The 26,620-nt window shown below is 40.5% G+C and overlaps 2 protein-coding genes and 1 long non-coding RNA gene across 18 annotated transcripts in view; 1 reads left to right on the top strand and 2 right to left on the bottom strand.

Annotated features, from left to right (window-relative positions):
- si:ch73-120g24.5 overlaps positions 1–25,876 on the top strand; it is a 53,752-nt gene extending 27,876 nt beyond the window's left edge. For 5 of the 16 annotated variants that reach the window (XR_015481731.1, XR_015942016.1, XR_015942014.1 and 2 more), the window contains 2 exons: positions 19,429–21,762; positions 21,854–23,027. Coding sequence is in view for 4 of the 16 variants with exons in the window: in XM_087245807.1 (XP_087101933.1) it covers positions 19,429–21,026 (1,598 nt within the window). In the remaining 12 variants the exon portion in view is untranslated. Of the gene's footprint in view, positions 1–19,428 lie in introns of all 16 variants that reach the window. The other 11 variants (XR_015481732.1, XR_015942013.1, XR_015481734.1 and 8 more) reach the window with 4 other exon arrangements.
- LOC147845274 (uncharacterized) lies at positions 2,966–12,728 on the bottom strand. The gene is made up of 2 exons (XR_015484519.2): positions 11,975–12,728; positions 2,966–10,680 (listed from the first exon to the last, which is right to left on the bottom strand). It is a non-coding gene; the product is annotated as an uncharacterized LOC147845274 (long non-coding RNA).
- The window catches only part of zgc:152938, a 422,541-nt gene continuing 414,949 nt past the window's right edge, over positions 19,029–26,620 (bottom strand). Inside the window, exon 6 of the mRNA XM_087247574.2 lies at positions 19,029–19,070. Within this exon, the coding sequence (XP_087103700.1) occupies positions 19,044–19,070 (27 nt within the window). The 3' untranslated portion in view covers positions 19,029–19,043. The remainder of the gene's footprint in view (positions 19,071–26,620) is intronic.

The raw sequence follows: 26,620 nt of genomic DNA, 5'->3' as shown, positions 1-26,620 counted from the left end.
GGCATCGCGATCCCCACCACAGCAGTAGTAGAGCTGTAATCGGGCCATAAGAGTTATGCCCAATAAGGGCCGACAATTACATTTTGATTGACAGCTTTTTAAAAGCCCGTTTACAGCCAGAGGTTATTCAAACGTGCACATGCACACAGCTCCTTTTCTCAAGAATGAGTCGTTTTAACATAATTTATTCATAACAAACGTAGGCTATAGGCAGGCCCGGCGCTACGAGGTGGGAAAAAAAGAATTGTTTCAAGATTGTTCAATCAAAACTGAAAACTCTTTCTGTCATTAATTACTAACGCTCCCGTCTATTCTCAGCAAATACCAATCTTGACAGATGGTTCAAAGATGGATAGTAATGTAGCAGCAGCAATGGTGACAGGGGAACAAAGTCATGGAATCAGTCTGCCTAAAGAATGCTCCATATTCACAGCTGAAGCCCGCGCTTTTTAAAAAAAATTTTATTTGCTTGTTTATTTTACAGGGACAATACACTTGACATTAGCCCCTTTCACACAGTGATACCGGTAAATTTCTGAAAAATTTCCGGAACGACTTTACCGGTATATTGAAAAAAGCGCTGTTCACACAGGCGAGGACGTTACGGAAATTTTCCGGAAAAGAGCATTCACACATCCATTCCAAAATACCGGTAAATTCTGACATCATTCACCACAAATGAGCTTTAAACGGCTGCGCTTGTATTTGTAAACATTTGACTAAATTACAAACTCTGTGGACGATCAATATTGTGAACAACTTTCGCAGGATCACTTTCGCATGTCGAGATGTTCATAATATGTGCGTGTGCAGGCGCTCATAGGCGCACGCAAAGCTTGAAGGTAAACAAACAACGGCTTATCATAATCATCTCATCGATGATTATTTACACAATTGACATTAAGAAGAACATATAAACGTGATCTGACTAACTTCTAGCAGCTAAATGTGTCTGGAATAATATTCAAAGGCTTTTATCTTCACAAACCGCACGGACGTGAATGCGTCTGACTGTTGTGATTGGCTAAAGCAGACGTCTCACGTCAGCACGTTCTAGACGTGCACGCGCTTATTACGGGAATCTTCCTTCTGCATTCACACAGCGCAGCATTCCGGCAAATTGCCGGTAATGTTACAACTTCGCTTTCCGGAAAATAGCCAGAACGAATTTACCGGTATTTTCAAAAAGGACCTGTTCACACATACAACCTTTCCGGAAAATTGCCGGCAATTTTCCGGAAAGGTCTGTATGTGTGAAAGGGGCTATTGTTATACAAAGATAACCGATGTTGTGTACATAGGGCATATAGCATAAAGCTAATTTGCAGCCCTCGTCCCTGGTTAGGCTTTACATTATAAAAAAGAAAAATAATAATAATAATAATAAAGAAAACCGGCAAGAATAAAACTCAATACAGCAAACATGTACAATATTTACAGAGCCATAAACATAAGATGCAAGTCCATATGGATAAAGAGAAATGTAAATGGGACCAACCTGAAAGAGCAATGCTTAATGTTCACATTGCTGTAAAGATTTCAACCCTTCTTTCAGCTTTACAGAAAAAAACTGGGAGTTCAGATTGTAACTTTAAATGAACAGGCATGGCATTCCATAGATGTGAACCTTTTACTGAAAAGGATGACTGACCCACAGCGGTTCTGCATCTGCGGATTCTACAATTCCCACGTACTGCCCCTCTAGTCTTCGCCCCATCACTACTGAATTTATTTATTAACTCACAAACTACTTTAGGAGCAAGACCATGTATACACTTAGGGTGCTTTCACACCTGTGAATCGATTCAGTTGTTCCGAAACAGAGATTATAATTGTTACATTGTTGCTCTTTGCTCTTGGAGCGGTTCGCTTTCACACTGCAAAGTTTCTAAACGGACCAAAAGAGCTAAAACAAGTCACGTGCGAGTAAACTCTCCTCACATTGGTCAGAGTTTATTTTGCAGCGTCCCGCTAAGCTGTCAGGAGAGGTGGTGGTTTGGTGGTGATTGACAGGGTGCGTGGCGCGATGTGTCTGAGGAGAGATGCGGTGGGGAGGGGTGAGAAGGGTGCGCAACGATGCCTATTTGAGGACCAGGAGGGAGACGCGAGATTACCGGGAGATCATCACTCGTTTGCGGGCATCTGAATACTTGCGAAAATTCCCGCCATACTCATAATTCTCTCTTCATATAGCCGTAAGCCTATTACATATCCATAAAACACTGTGATATAACCGCGCTCGGATCGGATCGCTTTCTCACTGCAATCGAACCGCTCCAGGGTTCGTTTCAATCGAGCCGAGACCACCTCATTCAAGCGATCTCGGAGCGATTACTTTGGCGCGGAACAGAGCGCGATTGCCCTGTTCACATATGCCAAACGAACCGCGCTAACTGGGCAAACGAGACACGTTCCGAAACAAAAGTGTAGGTGTGAAAGCACCCTATAACATGTTTTTTTAAAAACGAAAACTTTAAAAAACTATCAAAACTTAACACATTATATTTTTTAAGAATTTGACAATGGTGCCGTCTTATTGGTTTCTGATCCATTACTTTTAAAGTTTGTTTGTAAAGAGATATTACAGGCTTAACAACTGACTGCGTTGCTTGACCCCAGATTATTGCACAATAAGACATACGTGAAAATATCATAGCATGCACAAACATTTGCGCTGCTTTAAGAGATATATATGGCCTTATCATACGAAAACAGTTTAAATTTGTCTTAATAGCCTTAGACATTTTCTTGATGTGGGCATCAAACTTAAGCTTTGAGTCTATGATGACACCTAGGTATTTAAATTCACTCACTTCCTTAATTTCCTTTTGGTCAATTTGGATTTTAAATGCATTTAGCGCTCTGTTTTTTGAGGAGAAACACATTGAAACTGTTTTGTTGTAATTTAGAGTTAGACAGTTGTCCTTCAGCCAGTGGGAAATACAGACCAGTTGATTAGTTAACATTTCTTTTTTTTTTTTTTTTTTTATACTTTATTTTTATTTCTTTTAAGGAGAGAAAAAAAAAACACAAAAAGTAGGTTAAAAAAAAAAAAAAAAAAAAGGAATAAAATTAGGTAATTAATACAATAAAACACCAGAACTTAAATGAACGGTTGACAGGTCACATATTTCCTTACAGGTCACATGAACAAATACATATATAAATCAGGTTACACTGTATAAAGGCATAAGTACAATCCATTTCTCCCAATATTGCAGGTATTTGTCCATTCGTAGTTTTAAAGAAAATGTCATCCTCTCCATATTTTGAACATTAGATATGATATCCAACCATTCAGATTTTGTAGGGGGTTCCAATTGTAGCCACTTTCGAGTCACAGTTTTCTTACTGGTTGCTAGGAGTATGTTTAATAAGTACTTGTCTTTTACCGTTAGGTTGGCTGCAATATTTCCCAGATAAATTGTTGTAAAAGAAAGATCCACATCATCACCAAAAATATTACGTATTATTTGCTTTACATCCTTCCAATATGGCTGGATGGCTGGGCAACTCCAAAATATGTGAAAGTGGTTTGCCAAGTCTTCTCCACATTTCCTCCAGCACTGCCCCCTGTCCTTGTCCTGTGTTTGCATGTATGTTAATTTGGGGGTTATAAAGTATCTGGTAAGATTCTTCCAGCAAAAATCTCTCCACATACCAGAATTGGAAGAGGTGGCCTGTACTGAGCAGATATTCAACCAATCTTCCTCTGAGATAACTAGGTTGGATTCTCTCTCCCATTTTAGTCTGATATAATTTGTTGATTCTTCCTTGGTCGATCGGATGGCAGAATACAATTTTGAAACAAGTCTTCTATTATCTTTGTTCTTGTAGATGTCTATAACTAAGTCAATTAAATTGGGGGGATGGTTCTCTGAGCATCTAATCTCACTATTAAAATAGGTTCTGGTTTGCAAATACCTAAAGAAATCACATTTGTCCAGACCATACTTATCTGAGATTTTCTAGAAGCTATCTAATTCCCCATTTGAGGAAATCAAGCTAAATGTAGTGATGCCGAGCCTATACCAAGCTTGAAACCTCCCATCGATTTTAGTTGGTTTAAAGTCAGGGTCAAATGCTACCCATTTAATCACTCTAGACTGTTTTTCGAGTAGTGGAGAATTACATTCTTTAAACCAGATTCTAAGGGGAACCCTGGACCACTGATTTAAGCTATTTAAATAGTGTTTATGTAAAATCTTGCTACCCAATAATGATTGTAGTGGTAGTTAACATTTCTTAACTTACTTTTAGCATTGGAGTATATGGAAAATGCCCAACAAAAGAAATCCATCATTTTTACAGACTCTAAATCATGCCTCCAAGTTATGGAATCTTCAACGAATGATCATCCTTTAATTGATAACATTTTAACTAAAGTTCACCAACTACAAAATCAGTTTTATCACATAATGTTTTGCTGGGTTCCTGGACATGTCAGACTTTTAGGCAATGAGCAAGCTGATGCAGCTGCTAAAGATGCTTTGAAGCAAGTAGTGAACAAATGCCAAATTCCTCCGTCAGAGATGAAACCTTTTATCAACGCTTACATTTTAAACAAGTGGCAAAAGGAATGGGATGCATTAGAAAACAATAAATTACATGAAATCCAACCTGAAGTTTCACACAGAATTTTAAGACATTTTAAGAATCGATTTGATCAAGTAGTTTTTACCAGATGTCGTATTGGGCATACGAGAATTACACATGGTTTTCTGCTCCAAGGTGAAAACCCTACTCAGTGTTTGTGCTGCAAAACTCCTCTTACTGTAAAACACATTTTACTGGGCTGTCCTGCTTTTACAGATCCCAGAAGGACTTTTTATGAAATGAACTCTTTTAAGGACATTTTTGACAAAGTGAAACCAGAAAAGATTTTAGAATTTTTATCATGTATTAACACAAAAAATCTAATTTATGTTTTATTTAATTTGTTGATTTTTAAATTGTATATTTATTGTTGAAACATTCCTGCCATGAAGATAACCTTGGTTGCTGACATGGCACTAAATTAAAAAAAATAAAAATACAATACTAACACTCCCGTCGTTCCAACCTTCAGTATTTTAAAATATATGACATAGCAATTAAATTATGAAAATTCTGAGATTAACGCTATAGTCCAGAGATCTGGTCCCCGGGTCGGGTCAGTAAATAGCCTTTAAAACGCGCACACGGCGATGGAAGCGAACTCAACCCACAAGGGAGAAAAGTGGGTGACATGAGACGAGCAGCTTAATTCGTCAACTTAATGTTTTGGTTAACTAATTCTTTAAACACAACTCTCTTGAGCTCTAAAAGGAAGAAACGCAGAAGAAATTTGCTGTAAAATTAATTTTAGCAGAGACGCAACTGCCAGTCGTTAGATGTAGTCTAATAAAAATGTTTTAATACAAATAAATAGTTCACTGCACAGTAGGCTACACTATAAATAATATTTAAATTTATTCATGATTATTAGGGGCCAAGCACCGTAGGTGCGTAGGCACCTATTGGATCCGTTAGCGTTCCTATTATTATTATTATTATTCTTCCTTCTTCTTCCGTTTCTTCCGCCGGATTTGAATGGCAGCAATATAGGCGTAGCCGGGAAAGTTGTATAATTTGGCACAATGATAGAGGACAGTATTAACATTAATCAGACCAAATATGAAGTCTCAAAATCAAACTCTCTAGCGCCACCACTTGTCCAAACTTTCACGTATGTTTATAATAATAACTTTTGAACCGATTGGGCTACAATCAAAATTCTTTTTTCCTCTGATTCCTTGGCTCAGTCCGATTCAAACGCACCCTATGACGTCATTTTTTTTATTTTTTCGCGCTATTTTAATTTTTTCGAAAAACCTATTTGATCGAACTCGTCCTAGGCCGTTTCTTCGATTTTTACCAAAATTAAATCACATGATCTACAGACCATGCCAACCAAAAGTTATGGAATTCAAGTTGATTTGACCAACCGTTTTTGTTTAACTTGCGATCAAATTTAACGTAGGACTTGCGAAAATGGACTTGAGACGATATCTCCGTAACGCATTCACCGATTCACACCAAACTTGGTGTTTGCTATGACAACTAGGGTTTGAGGTTATATGCAGAGTTTCGGCGCACTGCCCCCTAGTGGTCCGGAGATACAAAAAAACTTTATTTTGGCTTATAACGTCTCAACCTTTCGTCCGAAACTCATAAAACTGGTCTCATTACATCCGGCAGAGCATGTCGAGTCGAATGATGTCTGATTTTCACAGGTCAGCCATTTGGGCGTCGCCCATTTCGATTTTTGGCACAAACTGCTATATTTTACCAACACATTCACATATTACAAAACATGGTGTGCGTCTTCAACCCCATACCCTGAAAGTACTCAAAAACTTCTGGAGCAGCGCCACCTTTTGGCCAATAGTGCTTGGCCCCTTAATTGCTGCTTGCAGCTATATTTTTGAATGTTTGACATTGCTAAAAAGCACACTTTTACAGTTGTGTAGAGAAACATCCCATTATGCAGCAGCAGTCTAGGTATAACAGATAATAAATGCCTTTTGCTTTTAAAGATGATCGGCCTGCAAAGTCAAGTTTGCAGTGTTATAAATGGAATAGATATACAGTGCTGACGTGGATTTACCGCGGATCAACCAAGAAACCTCTCACATGTGCTGCAGGTAGGCTGAATGATCATCTTTTAAAAATATGTAATTTCGGCTATACTGCTATTTGCTCATGCAAAATTAAACAACACAAAATATATTGTAGATCTATTTTAAGAGCTAAAATACAGTCAGCATATCGAGTTTGTTTTGACTTGTAGCTCATGGCCCTAAAACGAAAATAACCTGAAAACAAGCTATTAAAATAGGCTTAATAAATAAATAACATGACGGGTAGGCCTAGCGTAATGGTTTATGATGGTTTACAAATGTCAACCGGACAATATCACGAAAAAAAAAACACACTTATGATAGCCTAAGATAAATCTTTATTTTTACATTTAAAATGATGAAAAAAGTTATATAGCCTGAGTTGCGTGTTATCCGTGCTAAAATTTAACCAATTTCCACGGTAATAACCGAATTTAGGTATCTTTTTTAGGTATTTTTCTGGCTACACTAATGCCTTAAAATGTAACGAAGTAATTGTTTTAAATGACATCAGATTGTAACATTAAGCTTTTCCCTAACACTGATGTTGGTTGGGTAATAGGCTACGTAAAGCGTGATGTCTCGAATAAGCTTATTTGACTATATTTATTTACCGGTTAAACGAATAGTCTGACGTGGGTCAGCTTGCATGTGTGGGCATATTTCACGTCTTTTCCTAAAACTTTAAACATTCATAGGCCTGTTATATGAAATAAAACGTAAATAAATAAGAAGAATAACATGATTTAAAGCATTCGTTTGGCACAAAAGCCATGATCTGTCTGCATTAATAAGCGGTATCGTTGCATTACCGTCATTAATAAAATCAGTAAGAGCGAAACTGTGCATATTATTTTTACGTTAAAAACATATATTACTGCCTTAGGTCAGTACCTTAGGCAGTAAAGCAAAGTGTTAATAAACGTGAATAAATACCTTAAATGAAAGGGACAAAAGAGACCAAAATCAGTCACCAAGTCTAGTGCCCCTTGTGGATTTAAAATGCCCCCTCAGTTCTGACATCCTGGCGCCGGGTCTGGCTATAGGCCTCTTATGCTGTGTTCACACCAGGCGCGGATAAATCGCGATATTCGCCCATAAATAGCCGTATGAACATTTGAGTTTACTCGCTTCATTCGCGTGTCAAACCCCGCTTCATTCGCGTGTCAAATTCACTTCAGAACAGACGTGGATTCGCGTGATAGGCAGTGCTTCTGTCTGCCCGAAGACTCTAGCTTCATAGCTAAATGGCTAACATGGATTTTATGAAGAAAATAACTGTTTATTTGCTTTATGAAGACTGAAAAACAGCGTTGATTTGTTTAGGGTCGTGTCTGAATCCACTACATTCTTTCAGAGGTGCATCCAGCTCTGTGAGCTCATAAACTCCTCCAGAAACTGAACCTGGATGACGGAGGCTTTCAGCGGTGCTTCTGACTGAGCCAAGCCCAGTTTGATGAACTGTTGTCGGTGAAGGCTGAAGGATTTCCCTCGGAACACCGACAACAGGTTCTACGTCACAATCATGCCCCCACAAGAACAAGCTTCTGATTGGTTAACGCGGCGCGAATGTACGCTGAAGTTCAGATTTTCGAATTCGAGAGATTCGCGCCAAACGCTCGTTAAGCGAGTCAAATGCGCAAAACGTTCAATTCGGCCCGCGCCATTCGCGCAATTTGCGTCATTCGTGCCGCGTCATTCGCGCGCATCGCACCGCAGGATGTCTATTCGCGCGTTTGCATTGACTTAACATGTAAATCACTCGCGCTTGACGCATCTGGGGCCTCATGTATCAACGCTGCGTACGCACAAAAACTTTGCGTACGCCAGGTTTCACGCTCAGAATCGCTCACGTTTGGATTTACTAACAATGAACTGAACGTGGGAATGTGCGCAGCTTCACGGCAGCTTTCTGGCAGGCGTACGCACATTTTTTGTGCGTGTCTGTTTTATTTCCATTGGCGACTCCTAGAGGCAGTTGTGTTAAATTCTTCTCTACAAAGTGTCTGAGCCTTGCAATGGCAGCTGTATGAGACGGGTTCATCTAGTAGATATGTAAGATTTCCATACCATACAGTTGACCAGCTAAACATTAAAGCGCAAATTGCAGCAGTCGCCTGTTTTCCCAATGTAATCTGAGCAATCTACCGCACACACATTGCTATAAAGACACTATCTGAAGATGAATTTGCATGCGTGAATCAGAAACATTTCCATTCAATAAATGTGCAAATAAAATATGATGCACAAACTTATTGATGATTCCTACTTGTCTTTCTCTTGATAAATAGTGGGCAAAATCTGATATGTAGCGGGGGAAAAAAGAAGAAAGAATTTATCAGACGCTGGATTTGAGACGAGTTTACGCTCGAGTATGTCTGTACATGATCTCATGCTTCTTATGAGGTGCGCCACTGAGACCGCTTAGGGTATTGCAACATTTTTCAGTTATAAACCACACTATTTCTTTTTTAAATGCACTCAGTGCGATGTTCAGACCCAACTGTGTTAACCGTATCAGCTAAACTCTCCCACTCTATTTTTTTCTTTTGTTGTTAATTCCGGAGAACAAACTTGCAAATAACACCGCTTTTCTCCGGTCTACCTCCGAAAGCAGCACCTCCAATTCACATTCTGTTCAAAGTTTCTCTTTTTGCTTGATTTTGCCGTTGCTTTTTCGTTGGGTTTTTCCATTAGCATAGTCATTAGCATATTCATACGGGGGAGGAGGCAGGGAGGGGTTTTGTGCTCGTGCATGTTGCACTCAGTTTCACGTTCATTCAGATGTACAAAAGAATATGCGTGAGATTCGGCGTACGCAGTGTTTCATACATCTGAATTTTTTTCTGCGTACGCACATTTACAGCTTCGTGCGTACGCAATGTTTTAGTAAGATTTCCACGCAAGTCTTCGTACATGAGGCCCCTGGTGTGAACGCAGCATTAGAAGTTGGAACACAGAAATAAAATAAGTCCTCTGTAACATCGTAACATTTTAGCGCCTAGGAACATACACTTAGCCTTTAAATTGGCCAACACACCAATAAAAATAAGTCTTTCCTTACAAAATAAATTAAAATAAATGATGACGGGTATTTGGCAATAATAACATTAAGATAAAGGCTCTGCAGGATTTGTTTCTCCACTTCTCTTCACAATCCGGCCTTAAGGCGACGGTGAAGCTAAATAATAAAAGAATAATGCAAACATTAGCCTGTATACTCTGTCTACATCATGCTGTTAGGGTTTATTAACAGGGTTCAATGCTAAGGAATTTTTCTACTAGCCCGATGGTTCAGATTTTTACTTGCCCTGCCGAAATCTTCACTGGCCCCACCAGAAAAAGTTAAAAACTTTTTTTTAGCTACATACAGTATTTTAAATAACGTGTCAAAAGCCGAACATAATTGTAATATCTACCCTGTTTATTTAGCGTCACAAACTGACAATTTAAAAAAATACAATTGTGATGTGACTAAATTTGATAGTGTGTATGTATATGTATTTACGGTACCAGTCAAAAGTTTGGGGTCAGTTTTACTAATTTCTTTCATATTTTGTTTTTAAGAAAAATTATTTAGTTGATCAAGAGGGCATTTGTTAAATGTGAAAAAAAAGTTAAATATTCATTACAATTTTAAATAACTGCTTTCTAATTATGTAGTTTCAAATAAAATGATTACTCCAGTCATTATTGCTTTTATTACTATTACCATTAATAATAATAATATCAACAACATTTCCCAGAGATGGGTTGCGGCTGGAAGGGCATCCGCTGCGTAAAAACCTGCTGGATAAGTTGGCGGTTCATTCCGCTGTGGTGACCCCGGACTAATAAAGGGACTAAGCCGACAAGAAAATGAATGAATAACAACAGCAATAATAATTAATGTCAGGGTGATTTCTGAAGCATCACGTGACTCTGAAGACTGGAGTGATGAAGCTGAAAAATCTACTTTAAAATCTCTACATTAAATGATAAACTACTTTTAAACAGTTATTTTATAGTGCCATAACATTTCACAATCTTACAGTTTGAACTGTATTTATCTGGTTATTAGGCTAATAAACAGTCAGATGCAGTGTTCTGTTTTTTTGAGAATGAAATAATAGTAGAACAATGGACTGGTCCAAGTAAAATGCAATCAGTTCTCCTTATTCCAAAGATAAAGTACCTTGCAAGAAAATCTGGAATGGACAGTCATCTCAGAAGGTAGCCGACAAGTGATTTTCAGTTATTCGGGCATAACACTGGTCTTTGTTCCACTCGCGTCAGCTGCAAGGCTGTTTTTCACATATTCCATCGCTTTGTGGGGGTCCGTAAATAGCTGCTCTGTATTACCCGGCAAGGTAATTCGGAATCTGGCGGGATGACGAAAGCCAAATCGAGCCCCTTCAACGTTCCGTATGAATTTGCGCACTTCTCCAAAAGCCGCTCTTTTCTTGGCTTCGTTAGCCGTGAGATCAGGAAAAAGAAAGACGGGCTTTCCCTTGTATGTCAGCCTTCCTTCTTGACGCACCGCTTGGAGAATCTGTTCACGAATATGGAAGAAGTGGACTCTAATGATGAAGGGCCTGGGTGGTTGACCCGGTTTGGGCTTTGGTTGAAGTGACCTGTGAGCTCGATCAAGCAGCGGCTTCTCCTCCATGTTCAACAGGTCGCGGAGAAAGTTTGAAACAAACTCCGTTGGACGGTTGCCTTCTTCTCCCTCGCTTATTCCGATCAGTCTGATGTTATTCCTCCTTGATCTGCTTTCAAGATCTTCACACTTTAAAGACAGAGCCGTAACCTCAGTCTGAAGTTTAGCCACGGTAGTTTCAAGGTACGTTAAAGAATTGCTCGTTGCTGTCGCCGAATCCTCGACAGCTCTCAGCCGCTCCTTCTGCGAGCCAAGGGATTGTTGAATTGTGGCTACAGCTGAAGTCAACTCTTCCTTCACTCCGTTGATGTCTGATTGTAGACCGCTGATCGCACTTTCAATTTTAATGCAAATGTCATTTTTTATAGACTCCAGCGATTGTTTAAACATTTCAGCTGAAAGTGGTTCTCCCTCGTGGGTACCTCGTGAGTCACCCGAGCTAACGTTAGCCGTATTAGCTCGTGTCTCTTTTCCACCTCGTTTGTTGCCAGGAGCAGCCATTCTACACACGATATCCACAAATTTACTGTCCGAACGTATGTATAAGCCGTGTCAAAGCACATTAAAGTTTGAAATTAACTTCTAGGTCTGATTATTTCTTAAATGAAATGTCACCTGTGAGGAGCTCACTGTGAACGCGTCTACATCGTATTCGCGCGACAGCGCCCCCCCCCCCCCCCCCCCCCGTTTGTACTGTATTTATGTTGAAATAAATGCAGCCTTGGTGAGCAGGAGAAGCTGATGTTAAAACATTTAACAATCATACTGACCCCAAACGTTTGAGCAGTTGTGTATAGAATATTTTATAAGTGAAAGTGTGCACTTTAATTTTAACACCTAAAGACATCGTCACCTAATATAAATGGGAAAGGTGAGACTTTCCCATACAGAGCCTCATTTCAGTTGTCAAGTTTTGTAAAAATCGATCTATAGAATGAATCTATTAAAGAAACGTTGGCTAGAATTCTGCACTAGGCCTAACCACTTAAACTCTGCTGCTATTTGGGGATTTCCGCCTGGATTTTGCCTACCCAAATTTAAAAGCTTCCCAAATCCACATAAAGAGATGTAAATGCAAAAATTTGGTATTCATTTCATTTTGAAGAAAACCCTTTGAATTTTCATAAAACGCTATTGAAAGTGTTTAAAATAACTGTATATGTTGCCTGTGTTATAATGAACACCTAAAAAAAGAGGCGCTTTTTGTATTTTTTTTTATGAACTCAAATTTGAAAGTGTACCTTTTAGGTTGTGTGTGGTCTAGCGTGCTGTAATTAATTTTTGTGGTTCCGGCACATGTCTGTAATCATAGGAAAAAAGAAAAATGTCTCCACCATAATCTATGCAAAAGTTATTGCATTCCAGCTGATGAGAGGGGCTGTACAAGCCACAGAGACCGATCCTTGTTTACATAGTTCACTATTCTTTTGTTCGATCAAACGTAATTCACTGTGTTTGGACCACATCAGACATATAAAAGGATTACTTATGCACATCACCTCAAAAACAGAGGAGAATGGCCCTGAAGCACACAGCATAAGGTAAGAGATGACAGCTGTCTGTGCTATCTGGGGCTGCTTATTGATCATGAATGTATTGTTTACACTTCTGCGCCATGGAAACACCACAATTCATTCAACAACTGTTTGGCATATGAATATAATTCAGATAAAAGAATGCTAGAACTGTATGAGCACCGGCAAGAGCTTTCATTTGAGCTATAACTTGTACATGTGTCATATAAAAAAATATGAAAATGAACCAATGTAAAGTACCTAGCTCGGGTATCCAAAATACTGTGTATTTAAGTTTAAATAACTTTTGTACAGTAGAACAAAAACCAAAGTGATGCATATGTGCATAAAATATAGATTCTACACTTTCAAACGACACCACTCACGGGGGTCTGGTGCAACGCTAGCCCTTTAAATCTGAAAGCGAAAGTCGATGACGTCACGGACTCTGTAGCTGGTCCGCAGAGTTTAAGTAGTTAAATTATAGAGAGAAATAGCAGATGAACCGAAGCAGATCAATGTTGATCTTTCTTTTGTGCTGTCAGCGCAGAAATGAACAAAACAACAGTTCTAACACAACATATTATGAGATTAAAATATGGAAAAACGATCAGACGATAACTTCGGTCAATTTTCCTAACGGATAAACAGCTCTCGGCTTTCACTTTCATATTAGACACGAAACACACATTTGCCGTGAGGGAATGACATCCTTTCCTACTCTCTTCATCGCCTTATATGAGGCTATTACACAATCATAATGCACCAGGATATAGCCTGGTTTGTTGGATTGTTTTGTAGTCACACTACAATCCATCAGCTCAATCGAGCAGAGACCACCTCATACAGGCAATCTCAGACTGATTGCTTTGGTGCGGATCCGAGCGCGATTGCTGAATTCGCATATGGCAAACAAACCGCGCTAATTACCGAGAAACGAGACCGATTCCGAAACAAACGTCTGTGTTTGTAAGCACCCTAAGATTGTGTTTGCACGCAATTGTCAGACAGTCGCAGCCAAGGATAACAGGGCTCAGCAATAAGGACTGCCCGGTGGTCCGGGGCCAGAAAAATGACGTCAACGATAAATTATGAGGCTAAAAGAAAGTCTTTGAAGCAGACATTTACGTTGACGGTTTGCTCATTATACATTTATTAACATTTTTTAAATTTCAATTCTAGATTCAAACACATTTTTGACACAATATTAAAAACACGTGGCTAAGAAATGGCTATTAACTTTTGTTTGGTGGGGCCAATATTGGGGAAAATATTGGCAGGGCACGTAAAAATCTGAACCGCTGGCCCAATCAGGCCAGTAGAAAAAATCCTTAGCGTTGAACCCTGGGTAAACCTTTGTGACACCACCGATCGGGCCAGTAACCATACTGTACACTGCCCTGAGCGTCTCACACGCTGGCCCCGGCCCATCGGGCAGTCCTTATTGTCGAGCCCAGATTAATTTTTAGTTATAAATATTTGAAAATTCTTTACTTACAAGATTAGGCTACGTGTTTTTGTGGGAGGAGGCATGGTACCATTCCTCTGCCTCTTTTTCTCTTCCGTGCAGGGACGGGTGATGGATGAGTTTCTGCTGCTGGTGCCGCAATTTCGGCAGCCAGTTCAGTTTTTGTGGCGCTTAGCTTTAGTTCAGGTGGTTTCATGTGATCCCTTCTGTATCGTGGATTAAGCAAGTCTGCTTTGCGCGTCATACTCAGAGTGGCATCATTGCTATTTTTGCCTTTCATCTACTCCAAGATGACAAGCTTCAGGTCAGCTTTGAGGTTTGCATCTTGCTCTGAGCTCAAATTTTTAATTAGGAAGCCAAAAATCTGAGAAAAGAAACTTGTAAAAACACAAATAGAGACTTGATATTCATTTCAATGCACAAATTAAAAATGGTAGGTTGATAAGAATAATGATTGCGGAATAAGTTTGATTTTGGTCATTTTTTATTTCTTATGTTTAATTTTTGCATAGAATCGAAAATACCAATGTCAAATCGTTGTTATATTAGTTGTGTAACAAAATTGCGGTAGAAGCTGCTTTTTATGATTAATTATAAACAAAGACCATGCGGGTCAACGATAAGCTACAATTAATAAATCCGTTATAAATTAATTATTTAACACGACGATGCCAAAATCTAACAAGATGTGGGTCTTGATAGCACTGACAGTGGGCTGACAGCCCAGCTGCTACCCCTTCCAAGGCAGTGCGAACCTTCGACTCAATCTCCCATGTCATGGCAGAAATACAAATCTTCTGTGGAACGGTAAGCTCTGGGTAGGACAGGATAATGCGTCAGGTTTGGTGTTCTTGGAACGCGGTCGATAGAAAATTTTAAAATCAAACCATCTAAAAAATAACACCAACCGAGCCTGCCTAGAGCAGGGGTGCTCAATCCTGTTCCTGGAGATCTACCTTCCTGCAGATTTCAGTTGCTACCCATATTTATGAGATTTTATGTATTCAAGATTTATGTGATCGGTCCAAACGATAAAAGAACGCGAGTTTAACAGCCAGCAACTCCCTATTACCAACGTTAGGTGGCAGATAATCAGTAAAAAAAAAATACGCAGGGATGCATCTTACCACCCGAGGAGAAACGCTGGGACAGGATAGCTCCCACCCCTTCGTTTGATGCGTCAACCTCCACCACAAGCTGCTGAGAAGGATCAGGGGCTATGAGAATCGAGCTTTCAATTTAGTGAACGCAGCTTGATCTGCGCTCAACCAGCTAAACAGTGTTTTGGTGGAGGTTAAAGTAGTCAGGCACGGAGAGCTGGCTGAACTTGCGAATGAATGGCGATAAAACTGGCAAAGCCCAGAAACCTCTGCAGAGCCTTGCATCCCCTTGACTGACACAGTGTGCCCTGGAAAAAATGAACTTTTCCTTTCTCTGCCTTGACATAAAACCCATTCTTTAACAGCCTCTGAAGCTGTTGAATATATATTATAAACAATATAACCCTAAATGTTACAATTGATATAATTGCAGACCTTGCAGTACGCTATTTTGCATTATCATTGATCTGCAGTTATAATCAAATCATGTTCATTGAGACGTTAGTAATTTACATTTATACACAAGTATCTACATCACACCCACTAAAAGTACCATGTTACCCTTTTGGCAGTGGAAACGAAAGCCAGAGGCCAGCGAACCAGCTAACTCTATGCGATTGAGAAGCCCCTCTGCCATTGAACTGCAAACTACCTTCAGTAAACTCTCCTAATTTTTATTGAATCTCCGACTCTGAATCTTCTCTTCATCTAACACACCAGTCGTTAAGGTTTTAACCGTTAGTTTCCCTTTCTTAACAATATAAGTTTAAGATCTAAGACTTCAGGACCTGCAGAAACCTTGCATGACAGTAAAAACGTAAAATTTGTAGTGGAAATATTTACAAAGTTACAAGTTCAATTCAATTCAATTCAGCTTTATTTGTATAGTGCTTTTACAATGTAGATTGTGTCAAAGCAGCTTCACATAAATGGTCATAGTAACTGGAACAGTGTGGTTCAGGTTTTAGTGTTTAAGTTCAGTTTAGTTCAGTTCAGCTCAGTTCAGTGTGATTTAATCATTACTGAGAGTTCAAACACTGAAGAGCAAATTCATCGATGCGTAGCTCTACCAATCCTGAACCATGCGAGGCAGTGGCGACAGCGGAGAGGGAAAAAAAACTTCACCTGATGGGAGTGAAGAAAAAAAAAACCTTGAGGGAACCAGACTCAGTTGGGCACGACCATTTTAATTTCTCCACTGGCCAAAAGTCTTGTGCAGAGCTTCAGTCGCCGTGGTGGAGGCTGGAAGATGGCCTCAGCGAATACTCGTCTGTCCCCGGAGCGTCGCTGGAATCAGACTCATGTTCTCCACTCCCCATGACCATCAGCGCAGCAGCAGCTCAGGATATGGCCTGGTCCCGGATATGGAATCCTTGGGATCATCTCGTCGCTGGTCTTGGATCCAATCAGTGACTCCGCATAATCTGAGGACCTCGGGATGAGTATCCCCAGGTGAAAATAGAGAATAAAGAAAATAATTAGCGTAGCTGCTGTTCATAGTGTATATAAACAAGATGCAGAAGCCTGTGTGGAACCCGCTAGGTGATGCATTGAGTGTATGCTTTACTAAACAGATAGGTCTTTAATCTAGTTTTGAACTGGGAGAGTGTGTCTGAGCCTCGGACATTACCAGGAAGGCTATTCCAGAGTGTAGGAGCCATGAAAGAGAAGGCTCGACCTCCTTTACTTGATTTTGCTATTCTAGGTACTACCAGAAGCCCTGAATTTTGAGATCTTAAAGAGCGAGTTGGATTGTAGCAAGACAGAAGGTTGGTTAGATAAACAGGAGCTAGATTATTTAGAACTTTATAGGTGAGAAGTAATATTTTAAATTCAATACGAAACTTAACAGGCAGCCAGTGTACAAGTGTAGGGGATCAGCCTACGTTATAAGATCGATCAGCGATTCATTAGCTCATTTCAATGAATCGATCAGCGATTCATTAGCATATTTCAATGAATCGGATCTTGAAGAGTCGAATCATTGATTCTGTGGCCGTTATTTCCATGGGCCAATGATAATAAAATAACACAGTATTGGGTTAACTTTTTAGCAATGTAACAGTATATACAGCTCGAGGCAATGACTTGGAAGCACATAAACAAGAAGCACAGTTCTTAAAAAATGAGAACAACGATTTATTGAGCTACACTACCGTACATGAAACTAACTATGTAATAAGCAAACAACAAACAAACGCACACACAGAGACAGTTCAGAGGATGTGCAATGAGTTGAACAACCATCCCAAATTAATTCTAATACTTCTTGCAAGGTCTTTGAATAACACCTGAGAAACCACAAAAGCAGAGATATGGCTTATCTTTAACTGCTTGAGATCAATCTGCACCAGATCAGCAAGAGACAACTGTAGTTTGTGTTACTTGCTCTTTTTGCTGGAAGTCTTGAGTTTCCCTCGCCGGGCTGGCCTTGGGGGGGTTGGTGGCTTCAGTGACATCCTTGGGTTCCCTCACTCCTGAATGGAGGTACCGAGGTGCCGGACTGCTGAGAGTCAGTTCGCGGTAGTTTGTGCGGCTTCAGAGAATCGAACCAGCAACCTTCTGCAAGGGAGTCAGTTGCTGTAACAAGGAGGCTAAAGACCATGGCCTCTAGTGTCTGTCGCTAGAGCACCTTTAGAGGTCAGATGAGTGAGGTTTACTTGCACAGCACTTACTAGCTGGCCTCCGTTACACTCACCCCTCTAAACCTCACTCCCATCCGGGTCACGGCACCAATGTAACCCTGCCGGTCCTACGCCACCCAAACCCGCTCCGAGCTGGTATCAAACCGGCGACCTTTCACATGGGAGTCGGTTGCTCAACAAGGAGGCTAAAGACCATGGCCTGTAGCGTCTGTCGATAGAGCACCTTTAAAGGTCAAAGAAGTGAGGTTTACCTGCGCAGAACTTACTAGCTTGCCTTCGTTCCACCAGCTAATGCAAAAAGCAACGTTTTTATGTTGCGGGGTGTTTTTAAGTGACCTGGTTTGGACCATCCCTATGGCACAGTCTTGCAAAGAGCAGTTGCCATGAAGGGCAGGGCCATGCCCTGTTCCATTGTAGTAAGGGTCAATTCTTAACAGGTTGCATGTTGATTTCACGTGGTAAAATCTCTTGTAAGTTTGTATCTTACATCAAATGTTACTAAACGAATACTGTCTGTACTACTAGTTTTCCATATACACCAATGTATTGCAAATGTCACTAGCTTTTGTTTAATACCAGACATCATACATTTCAGACACATACAGATCATTTTAATCTGCTGTAATGGTTAAAACAACACATTCATTAACCTGGTTGGTTGGAATAAAAACAGCGTATGAAGACAACTATGGCACATTATTCAAAGATGCATCTGCCTTAGTTCTAACATTTTAAGAGATTGTCTTTCATTTGAATGCATTCATTTCCTGAGATCTCTTAGTCTCTACGAAATTGTACATCTGGCAGGATGTCCCCATGGCGAGCACATGACCCATGTAGGGGAGTCATTTAAAAAAGGTCTTTCGGGGGGCGGTTAGCTAGATTTTCCCACTGAAAATCCTGCAAAGCCCCATTGTTAGGTGATTAAATCATTTACCAACTTGGCTGAAGGGTACCTGAACATCTGCAGCCAAAGTATTGGTCAAAACAGTTAAAATCAACGACGCTCTTTTAACCTGATGGTATAAACCAGGGGTCACCAACCCTGTTCCTGGAGAGCTACCTCCAACCCTGATCAAACACACCTGAACCAATTAATAGTACCTAAAGCAGCACTTGATAATTACAAACAGGTGTGTTTGGTCAGGGTTGCAACTAGAATCTGCAGGAAGGTAGCTCTCCAGGAACAGGGTTGGTGACCCCTGGTATAAACCCTTGAGCCAGTTCAATGACCAGACAATTTGGCGCACAATTTCCAAGCGTAATTCGAAACTGGTTTTGATCACCAGTGAGTGCCTTCACAAGTATTGGACCTAATGCTGAGCCCTGTAGCACTCAGTGGTTTAGATATTCTTTGTTGATTTTCATGTCTGCTGTTTAGGGCCTTTACGCTGGTGTTAACTGGTGTTTTTTCACTTTAGGGCTGATGGTGTTGAAAGAAGAGACTCGAGAACTGAATGAAATTGAAGAGAAAGATCAGTGTGGGAAACAATTCGATTTAATGACCGATGAACCATCTTCAGTGGCAAAGAACACTTTATGTGAAGAAGCTGAGAAAACCAAACATTTCCCCTGTCATCAGTGTGGAAAAAGCTTTAGTCGAAAACATGGCCTTAATCTTCACATGAGAATTCACACTGGAGAGAAACCGTACTCATGTACTGTGTGTGGAAAGAGTTTCAGTGCAAAATCAGGTTTTAATACCCACATGAGGATTCACACCGGAGAGAAGCCTTACTCCTGTACTGTGTGTGGAAAGAGTTTCACTGAAAAATCGCGTTTTAATATCCACATGAGGATTCACACCGGAGAGAGGCCTTTCTCATGTACCGTGTGTGGAAAGAGTTTTAATGAAAAGAAAAAACTTGAAATCCACATGAGAATTCACACCGGAGAGAAGCCTTACTCGTGTACTGAGTGTGGAAAGAGCTTTAGTGAAAAGTCAAAACTTGGAATGCACATGAGAATTCACACTGGGGAGAAGCCTTTTGCCTGTCAGCATTGTGGAAAACGATTCAGTCAAATGGTTAGTCTTAAATCTCACTTTCGTGTGCACACTGGCGAGAAGCCACATACCTGCCAACAGTGTGGTAAGAGTTTCGCTCAAAAGTCTACCCTTACGGCTCACATTATCCGTCACACTGGAGAGAAACCGTTTCCATGTGATCAGTGTGAAAAGAGATATGTATGTAAACATCACCTTAAACGGCACAAGAGGATTCACGCCAAACATAAATATTTCATATGTGATCAGTGCGGAAGCAGTTTTAAACTGAAACAAAACTTTGACCAGCACATGAAGAATCACGCGGAGAAATCTTTCATATGCGATCAGTGTGGAAGGAATTGCATTAGTGAATCAGGTTTGGAATCGCACATGAAAGTTCACACCGGGGAGAAGCCTTACTCGTGTACAGAGTGTGGAAAGAGTTGCAGCCATAAGCACAACCTTACGGTGCACATGAGAGTTCACACTGGAGAGAAGCCTTTTCAATGTCATCATTGTGGAAAGAGATTCGTTACGTCATATTTGCTTAAATCTCACATGAACTTTCACACTGGTAAGAAGCCGCATACCTGCCGACCGTGTGGAAAGAGATTTGTTCAATATTCAGCCCTTAAAGTCCACTTGAGAGTTCACAGCGGAGAGAGACCTTACACCTGCGCACAATGCGGAAAGGGTTTCGCCCAGAAACATGGCCTTTATGTTCACATGAGAACGCACACCGGAGAGAAACCTTTCACTTGCACGCAGTGTGGTAAAAGCTTTACAAGTAAAAAGAGCCAAATTATACACATGAGAACTCATCACACTGGAATTAAACCGTTCGCATGTAAAGAGTGTGGAAGGAGATTTGTATGTAAAATTTACCTCAACCTGCACATGAAGATCCACACAGAGGAGATTACATGCTTTCAGTCTGAAAAGAGGTTCACTGTAAGGACCCGCAAATTACACATGGCCAAGCAAGCCTGCAAGTCTGGCCACAATAACAATCCTCAAGATTTGCCAAAGTGAGCATTTCAGCCCTGTCTTGCCGATTAATCTAGCAACAAACATCCAATGCTGCTGCGCCCTTTATGATTTACTCCACTGCTGCATTTAAAAGCACTCAATACCCCTAAATAGTGCACCGTTTGGAGGAGCAGCTATTTCTTGTGCTGTCCGAAACCATAGTGTATGCTAAAAAATTTCCCATAATGCACTGAGAGTTTGTGCATCAAATGAATGTCCACACCTGACAACAAGACGGCATCCCAAGTTTCTAAATACATTATTTACTTAAAGCCACATAGTTAGCGAGTTAGTGCTCCAATTGTCTCGCTCATTTCAGTCACTACCTTAAGTGGACTTGTGTATGTAATGGTGAACGTGATCTCAGAGCAGGGCTTAATTTGAGCCGGATTTGGCACTTTTGAAGCCTGACCCGGCACCTGACTTTACCGATCCCCCTCCTCAACCGCCCTTTTCCCCATCTGCTGTTCACTATTACTTTCTTTCGTGACTCCCCAACCCTCTTCACTTTCGTTTGCGACAGCCCACCCACTCTTCACTTTCGTCCTTCATCCACGACAACCCTCTGCCATCCAACCAACATACTTATTGATATTAATAAAAACTTATTGCTAATTATATATGTTTATTAGAGCTGTCAAACGCGTGCATTGCTTCAAGAAAATAAATTGTAATTATCATTGAATCGTTTAGTTCCAGGGTACCCAGTCCTGGTTCTGGAGAGCTACCCTCCTGCAGAGCTTAGCTCCAACCCTGATCAAACCCACTTATCCTTAATTACCATGTCCTCCTCCTTAGTTTTTGATCAGGGTTGGAGCTAAACTCTGCAGGAAGGTAGATCTCCAGGAACAGGATTGGGCACCCCTGGTTTAGTTAGTTAGTTGTTAGATTTGTCCTGGTCAGACGAAGTCTGAACATTGAAACATACAGAACATATTCAATAAACTCTGCTCTTTCTTTATTATCATTACTTCGTCTCTTGCTTCTGCTCCTTTTTGGCTTCCTCTGTCAACTCCTATATTAATTCAGTTCTGCATACTGATTGCCAGGTTTAGGTATTGGGATGCTCTGCTGTCTCGTTTTCTGACAGAATTTACTTATCTTGCATGGAGATTGTTTTATAATGAGGAACCAATGAATGAACAATTTTAATCAAAGTAAACAGAACAAGAGCTCTTGTAGGACTCGCCACTTGATAAACACTCGCACTACCAACCTCTCTTCACTCTGACAGCACTAATCCCTGCCCAAACTCGTCACCACTACCAAGTCGACCAATCACAGATCTTGCGCTGTGTCTCTGCAACGTGTAGTTGCAGCACCCACAAGACTCCTTGGAATAAATATACTTGGCGGGAGAAGAGATAGAAATTTGAGGAGGGACAGAGAGAGGGAAGACAAAAAAAAAGGTTCTTCAAACACACCGTCACTCAACCGGCTGAGGGATCTGCTGATGATGTGCTTTGGCTCCTGGCAGACTGCGTTGATTCCCCCGGACTTTTCTGAGACCCCGTTTACACTAGTGCGTTTTGTTTTAAAACAGCGTTTTAGAATGAAAACGATCCACACTCATGTTTTACCCAGCGTTTCTGAACAGCTCTCCGTCCACACCAAAACGCTGAAAACGCACATCACGTGACCACACACACACTCTCAGGCAAGCGTTGCAGCCCATCTACCCAGATGAGAGCTCTGTGAGTCGGACTGCCTATCAAGCATCTCCCGCTGCATCTAATCTCACTATATTTATTAAACGGGATATTTCATTCATCTTGTTGTCTTTATCTAACGACATATTCCCTGACTTTGGTCATTGGAATCTATTACTTGTTCGCAGGTAACGTGTTTTGGCTAAGCGCAAAGATAAGTTAATGATTAATGTAACCACGTAGCCTATTCTGTATATTGACTGATCGCTTGCCTTTTTTTCTTATAATGTATAAACTTATTGTCTGTTATACTTTTATAATGGCCATTATCGATTATTAAAACTGATATTCAGCAGAAGAGAGGCTGTGTTTCGTATTTTCACTGAAATTGAAAGGAGGCTGTTGGTATAGGCTCCGTTTTGTTATAAATATCCACACAGTAAAGATGACGCTCATGCAGCACGACGCCTCAACATTTCTGCTGTCTAAGTTGTTAATATTAAAATGAAAATAGGCAGTTCCTTGAATCATGTTTACATTTTATTGTTGAGAAAGTGAAACAACGTAGCCAAGGTGATGTGAATGAAGTTATAAAGTACACTGTTCCCTTTGAAGATTTACCCGTGTCCTTGGTATAGTCTGTTTTCCATATCAAACTGAGGAGAAGAGACTGCAGCCTTGATCAAACTTGCGAAGTCTGAACTTACAGGTAGAGGATGCAGGACTGAACTGTGTGTGGGCTACTTAATATTGAGAAAAAGCCCCAATCAGAGAGGTGAATGTCTGCAGCCCCGCCTCCGTTTTCAGATGTCTCCGTTTTTGCTCATCCACACTGAGACGGAGCAGCAGCGTTTTAGAATGAAAACGGACTCTCCAGCGTTTTCAAAACGCTCCGTTTTCGGCGCTCGAGAACTCCGGCGTAGTGTGGACGGTTGTCGTAACCGTAGCAAAACTTCTGCGTTTTCAAACTAAAACGCATTAGTGTAAACGGGGCCTGAGATGGCTCCTGGCTATTTCCTTGCCGGCGATTAGTCCCTCGTCCCTTGCTCCTCTCCATGCATGTCCCTCCTTCTCGCAGGATTCGGCACCACTGTAATGAAGTTGATGGCCATCTGGAAACGGGAGGCGGAGAACCAACAAACTTCCAATCATTTCAATTACGAAAATGTACAAAAGGGTGGTGACTACCGCCAAACCGAAAGGCAAACAAAACACAAGTGCGAGGCCTGCTCTTCTCTCGTCTTGCTCTGTCATCACTTCTTCTTTTATACTTGCATTTATGTTTAGACATTAAGCAGATGCATTTGTTCAAGACAACTTAAGGAGGCGTTCAGTGATTCCACAAGAAGAGGCAATACGCACAAGAAGTGCTTGTTATTCAAAGTGACTTGTTTGTGCTCAAAGAATTTAGTGCTAGACTAAGAGTGTTCGATTCTTTTTGAGAAAAATGTTTCTGTAGGTGGTTTGTTAAGCCCACTCACCTGTATGAGGCACACTCAGAATTGATAGTATTTTGGGTTGGTGGAAGAAAGAAGAGCGGTCTACGTTTTCTTTGTCGGGATTCAGGTGCTCTCAGAAAAGATTTTTAGTTGTCATTTGAAGGATACCAGTGAATCTGAGGTCCATGTGCGAATGGGAAGATCGTTTCACCTGCGAGAAACATTTAAGGTTTTGGAAAGGTACTTACAGACTTTCTGCGATGGTACCACAAGGAGGTGCTCAATCCCTGACCAGAGGCTCCTGGAGGGGATGTAGACCTTAAGGAGCAAGTGGTGGAACGAAGGTGCAGTGGCTGTTCTGTAAGCAAGCATCTTTGACCAGTAACCAATGCAGAGAAGTAAAGAGAGGCGTTACTTGGGCTTTCTTTGGCTCATCGAAGACCATATGAGCTGCATCATTCTGGATCATCTGTAGAGGTTTAAGGGTGTAAGATGGGAGACCAGCTAGAAGAGCATTGCAGTAGTCCAGTATTAAAATGACAAGAGCTTGGACTAAAAGGTGAGCAGCATGATCTGTTAAGAAGGGTCTAATTTTTCCAATGTTGAAGAGTGCTAGATTAAGCTGCCGATTATCCAGGATCACCCCAAGATTCCTTATCAAACTACATGGGGCAATTGTGGATGATTGAGAAATTATGTTATATGTGTGATGTTGCTGGGAAGACAAGAAGTTCAGTTTTTGCCAGGTTAAGCAGCAGGTTATGGGCTTTCATCTAAGCTGAGATGCCCTCCAGGCAGTGCGAGATTCTTGTGGCTACCATGGGGTAGTCTGGGTAAGATGAAAGATAGCACTCTGAAGCAGGTTTTCATTCAGGATGTCTCTGTACATTGCTGCATTCATCTTTCCCTCTATCCTGACTAGTCTTCCAGTTCCTGCTGCTGATAAACATCCTCAAAGCATGATGCTGCCACCACCATGCTTCACTGTAGGGATGGCATTAGCCTGGTGATGACCGGGGCTTGGTTTTCTCCAAACGTAACGCCTGACATTCACGCCAAAGAGTTCAATTTTAGACTCATCAGACTAGAGAATTTAGTTTCTGATGTTCTGAGAGTCCTTCAGATGCCTTTTGGCAAATTCCAGGCGGGGAGTGTCTTCCGTCTGGCCACTCTACCATACAGGCCTGATTGGTGGATTGCTGCACAGATGGTTGTCCTTCTGTAAGGTTCTCCTCTCTCCACAGAAGAATGCTGGAGCTTAGACAGAGTGGCCATCGGGTTATTGATCACCTCCCTGACTAAGGCCATTCTCCCTGATCACTCAGCTTAGATGGCCAGCTAGCTCTAGGAAGAGTCCTGGTGGTTCCAAACATTTATCACTTACGTATGATGGAGGCCGCTGTGCTCATTGGAACTTTCAGAGCTGCAGAAATGTTTCTGTAACCTTCCCCAGCCTTGTGCCTCAAGATAATCCTGTCTCTGAGGTCTACAGACAGTTCCCTTGTCTTCAGGCTTGGTTTGTGCTTTGACATGCACCGTCAACCCTGGGAGCTTATATAGACCGGTGTATGATTTTCAAATGATGTCCAATCAACTGAATTTAGCACAGGTGAACTTCAATTAAGCTGCTGAAACATCTCAAGAATGATCAGTGGAAACAGAATGTACCTGAGCTCAATGTAGAGCTTCACTGCAAAAAGGCTGTGAATACTGATGTACATGTCATTTTTCAGCTTTTTTATTGTTAATAAAAAATGTCAGTTTATTTATGTTGTCATTATGGGCTATTGTGTGTAGAATCTTGAGGGAATAAATTAATTTAATCCACTATGGAATAAGGCTGTAACATAAAAAAATGTGAAAAAAGTGAAGAGCTATGAATACTTTCCAGCTGCACTGCATGTATTTGGTAATCATTATTGATAACACGTTGAGGTTTGACCAAAATACAGAAACATTTATTAATAAAGCTTATCAACTTTATTGTTGTTGTGGAAAGTTATTGTTAATATGTGATTAAAAAACATTATTGATGAAATCTCACTTTTTATTATGAAGTGCAAGTGTTGAGGCTAACTCATAAATATTAGGACAGTACACATCGCTTGAATTTTTATTCTAAGTGGATTCCAAATGGGCGATGTTTAAGGTAAATTTGATGTTCTACTTACTATAAATTTACTTTCATGCCTGAAGAAACAGTTATGTAATATATTTAATCAATTATTATTATGTTTCATTATGTACTTGTTTTAATTGTTCGTATCATAATGAAAGGTGTTGCTTATATATACAGTTAAAGTCAAAATTATTCGCCCCCTGTTTATTTTTTCTCCCCAATTCCTGTTTAACGGAGAGATTTTTTTCAGCACATTTCTAAACATAATCATTTTAATAACTCATTTCTAATAACTGATTTATTTTATCTTTGCCATGATGACAGTAAATAATATTTGACTACATATTTTTCAAGACACTTCTATACAGCTTAAAGTGACATTTAAAGGCT

This window comes from Danio rerio, chromosome 4 (assembly GCF_052040795.2).
Source record: "Danio rerio strain M-AB ecotype USA chromosome 4, GRCz13ab, whole genome shotgun sequence".
NCBI classification, from domain to species: Eukaryota; Metazoa; Chordata; class Actinopteri; order Cypriniformes; family Danionidae; genus Danio; species Danio rerio.
The sequence above is the reverse complement of the archived record's forward strand: the minus strand, read 5'-3'. Positions and strand labels throughout refer to the sequence as shown.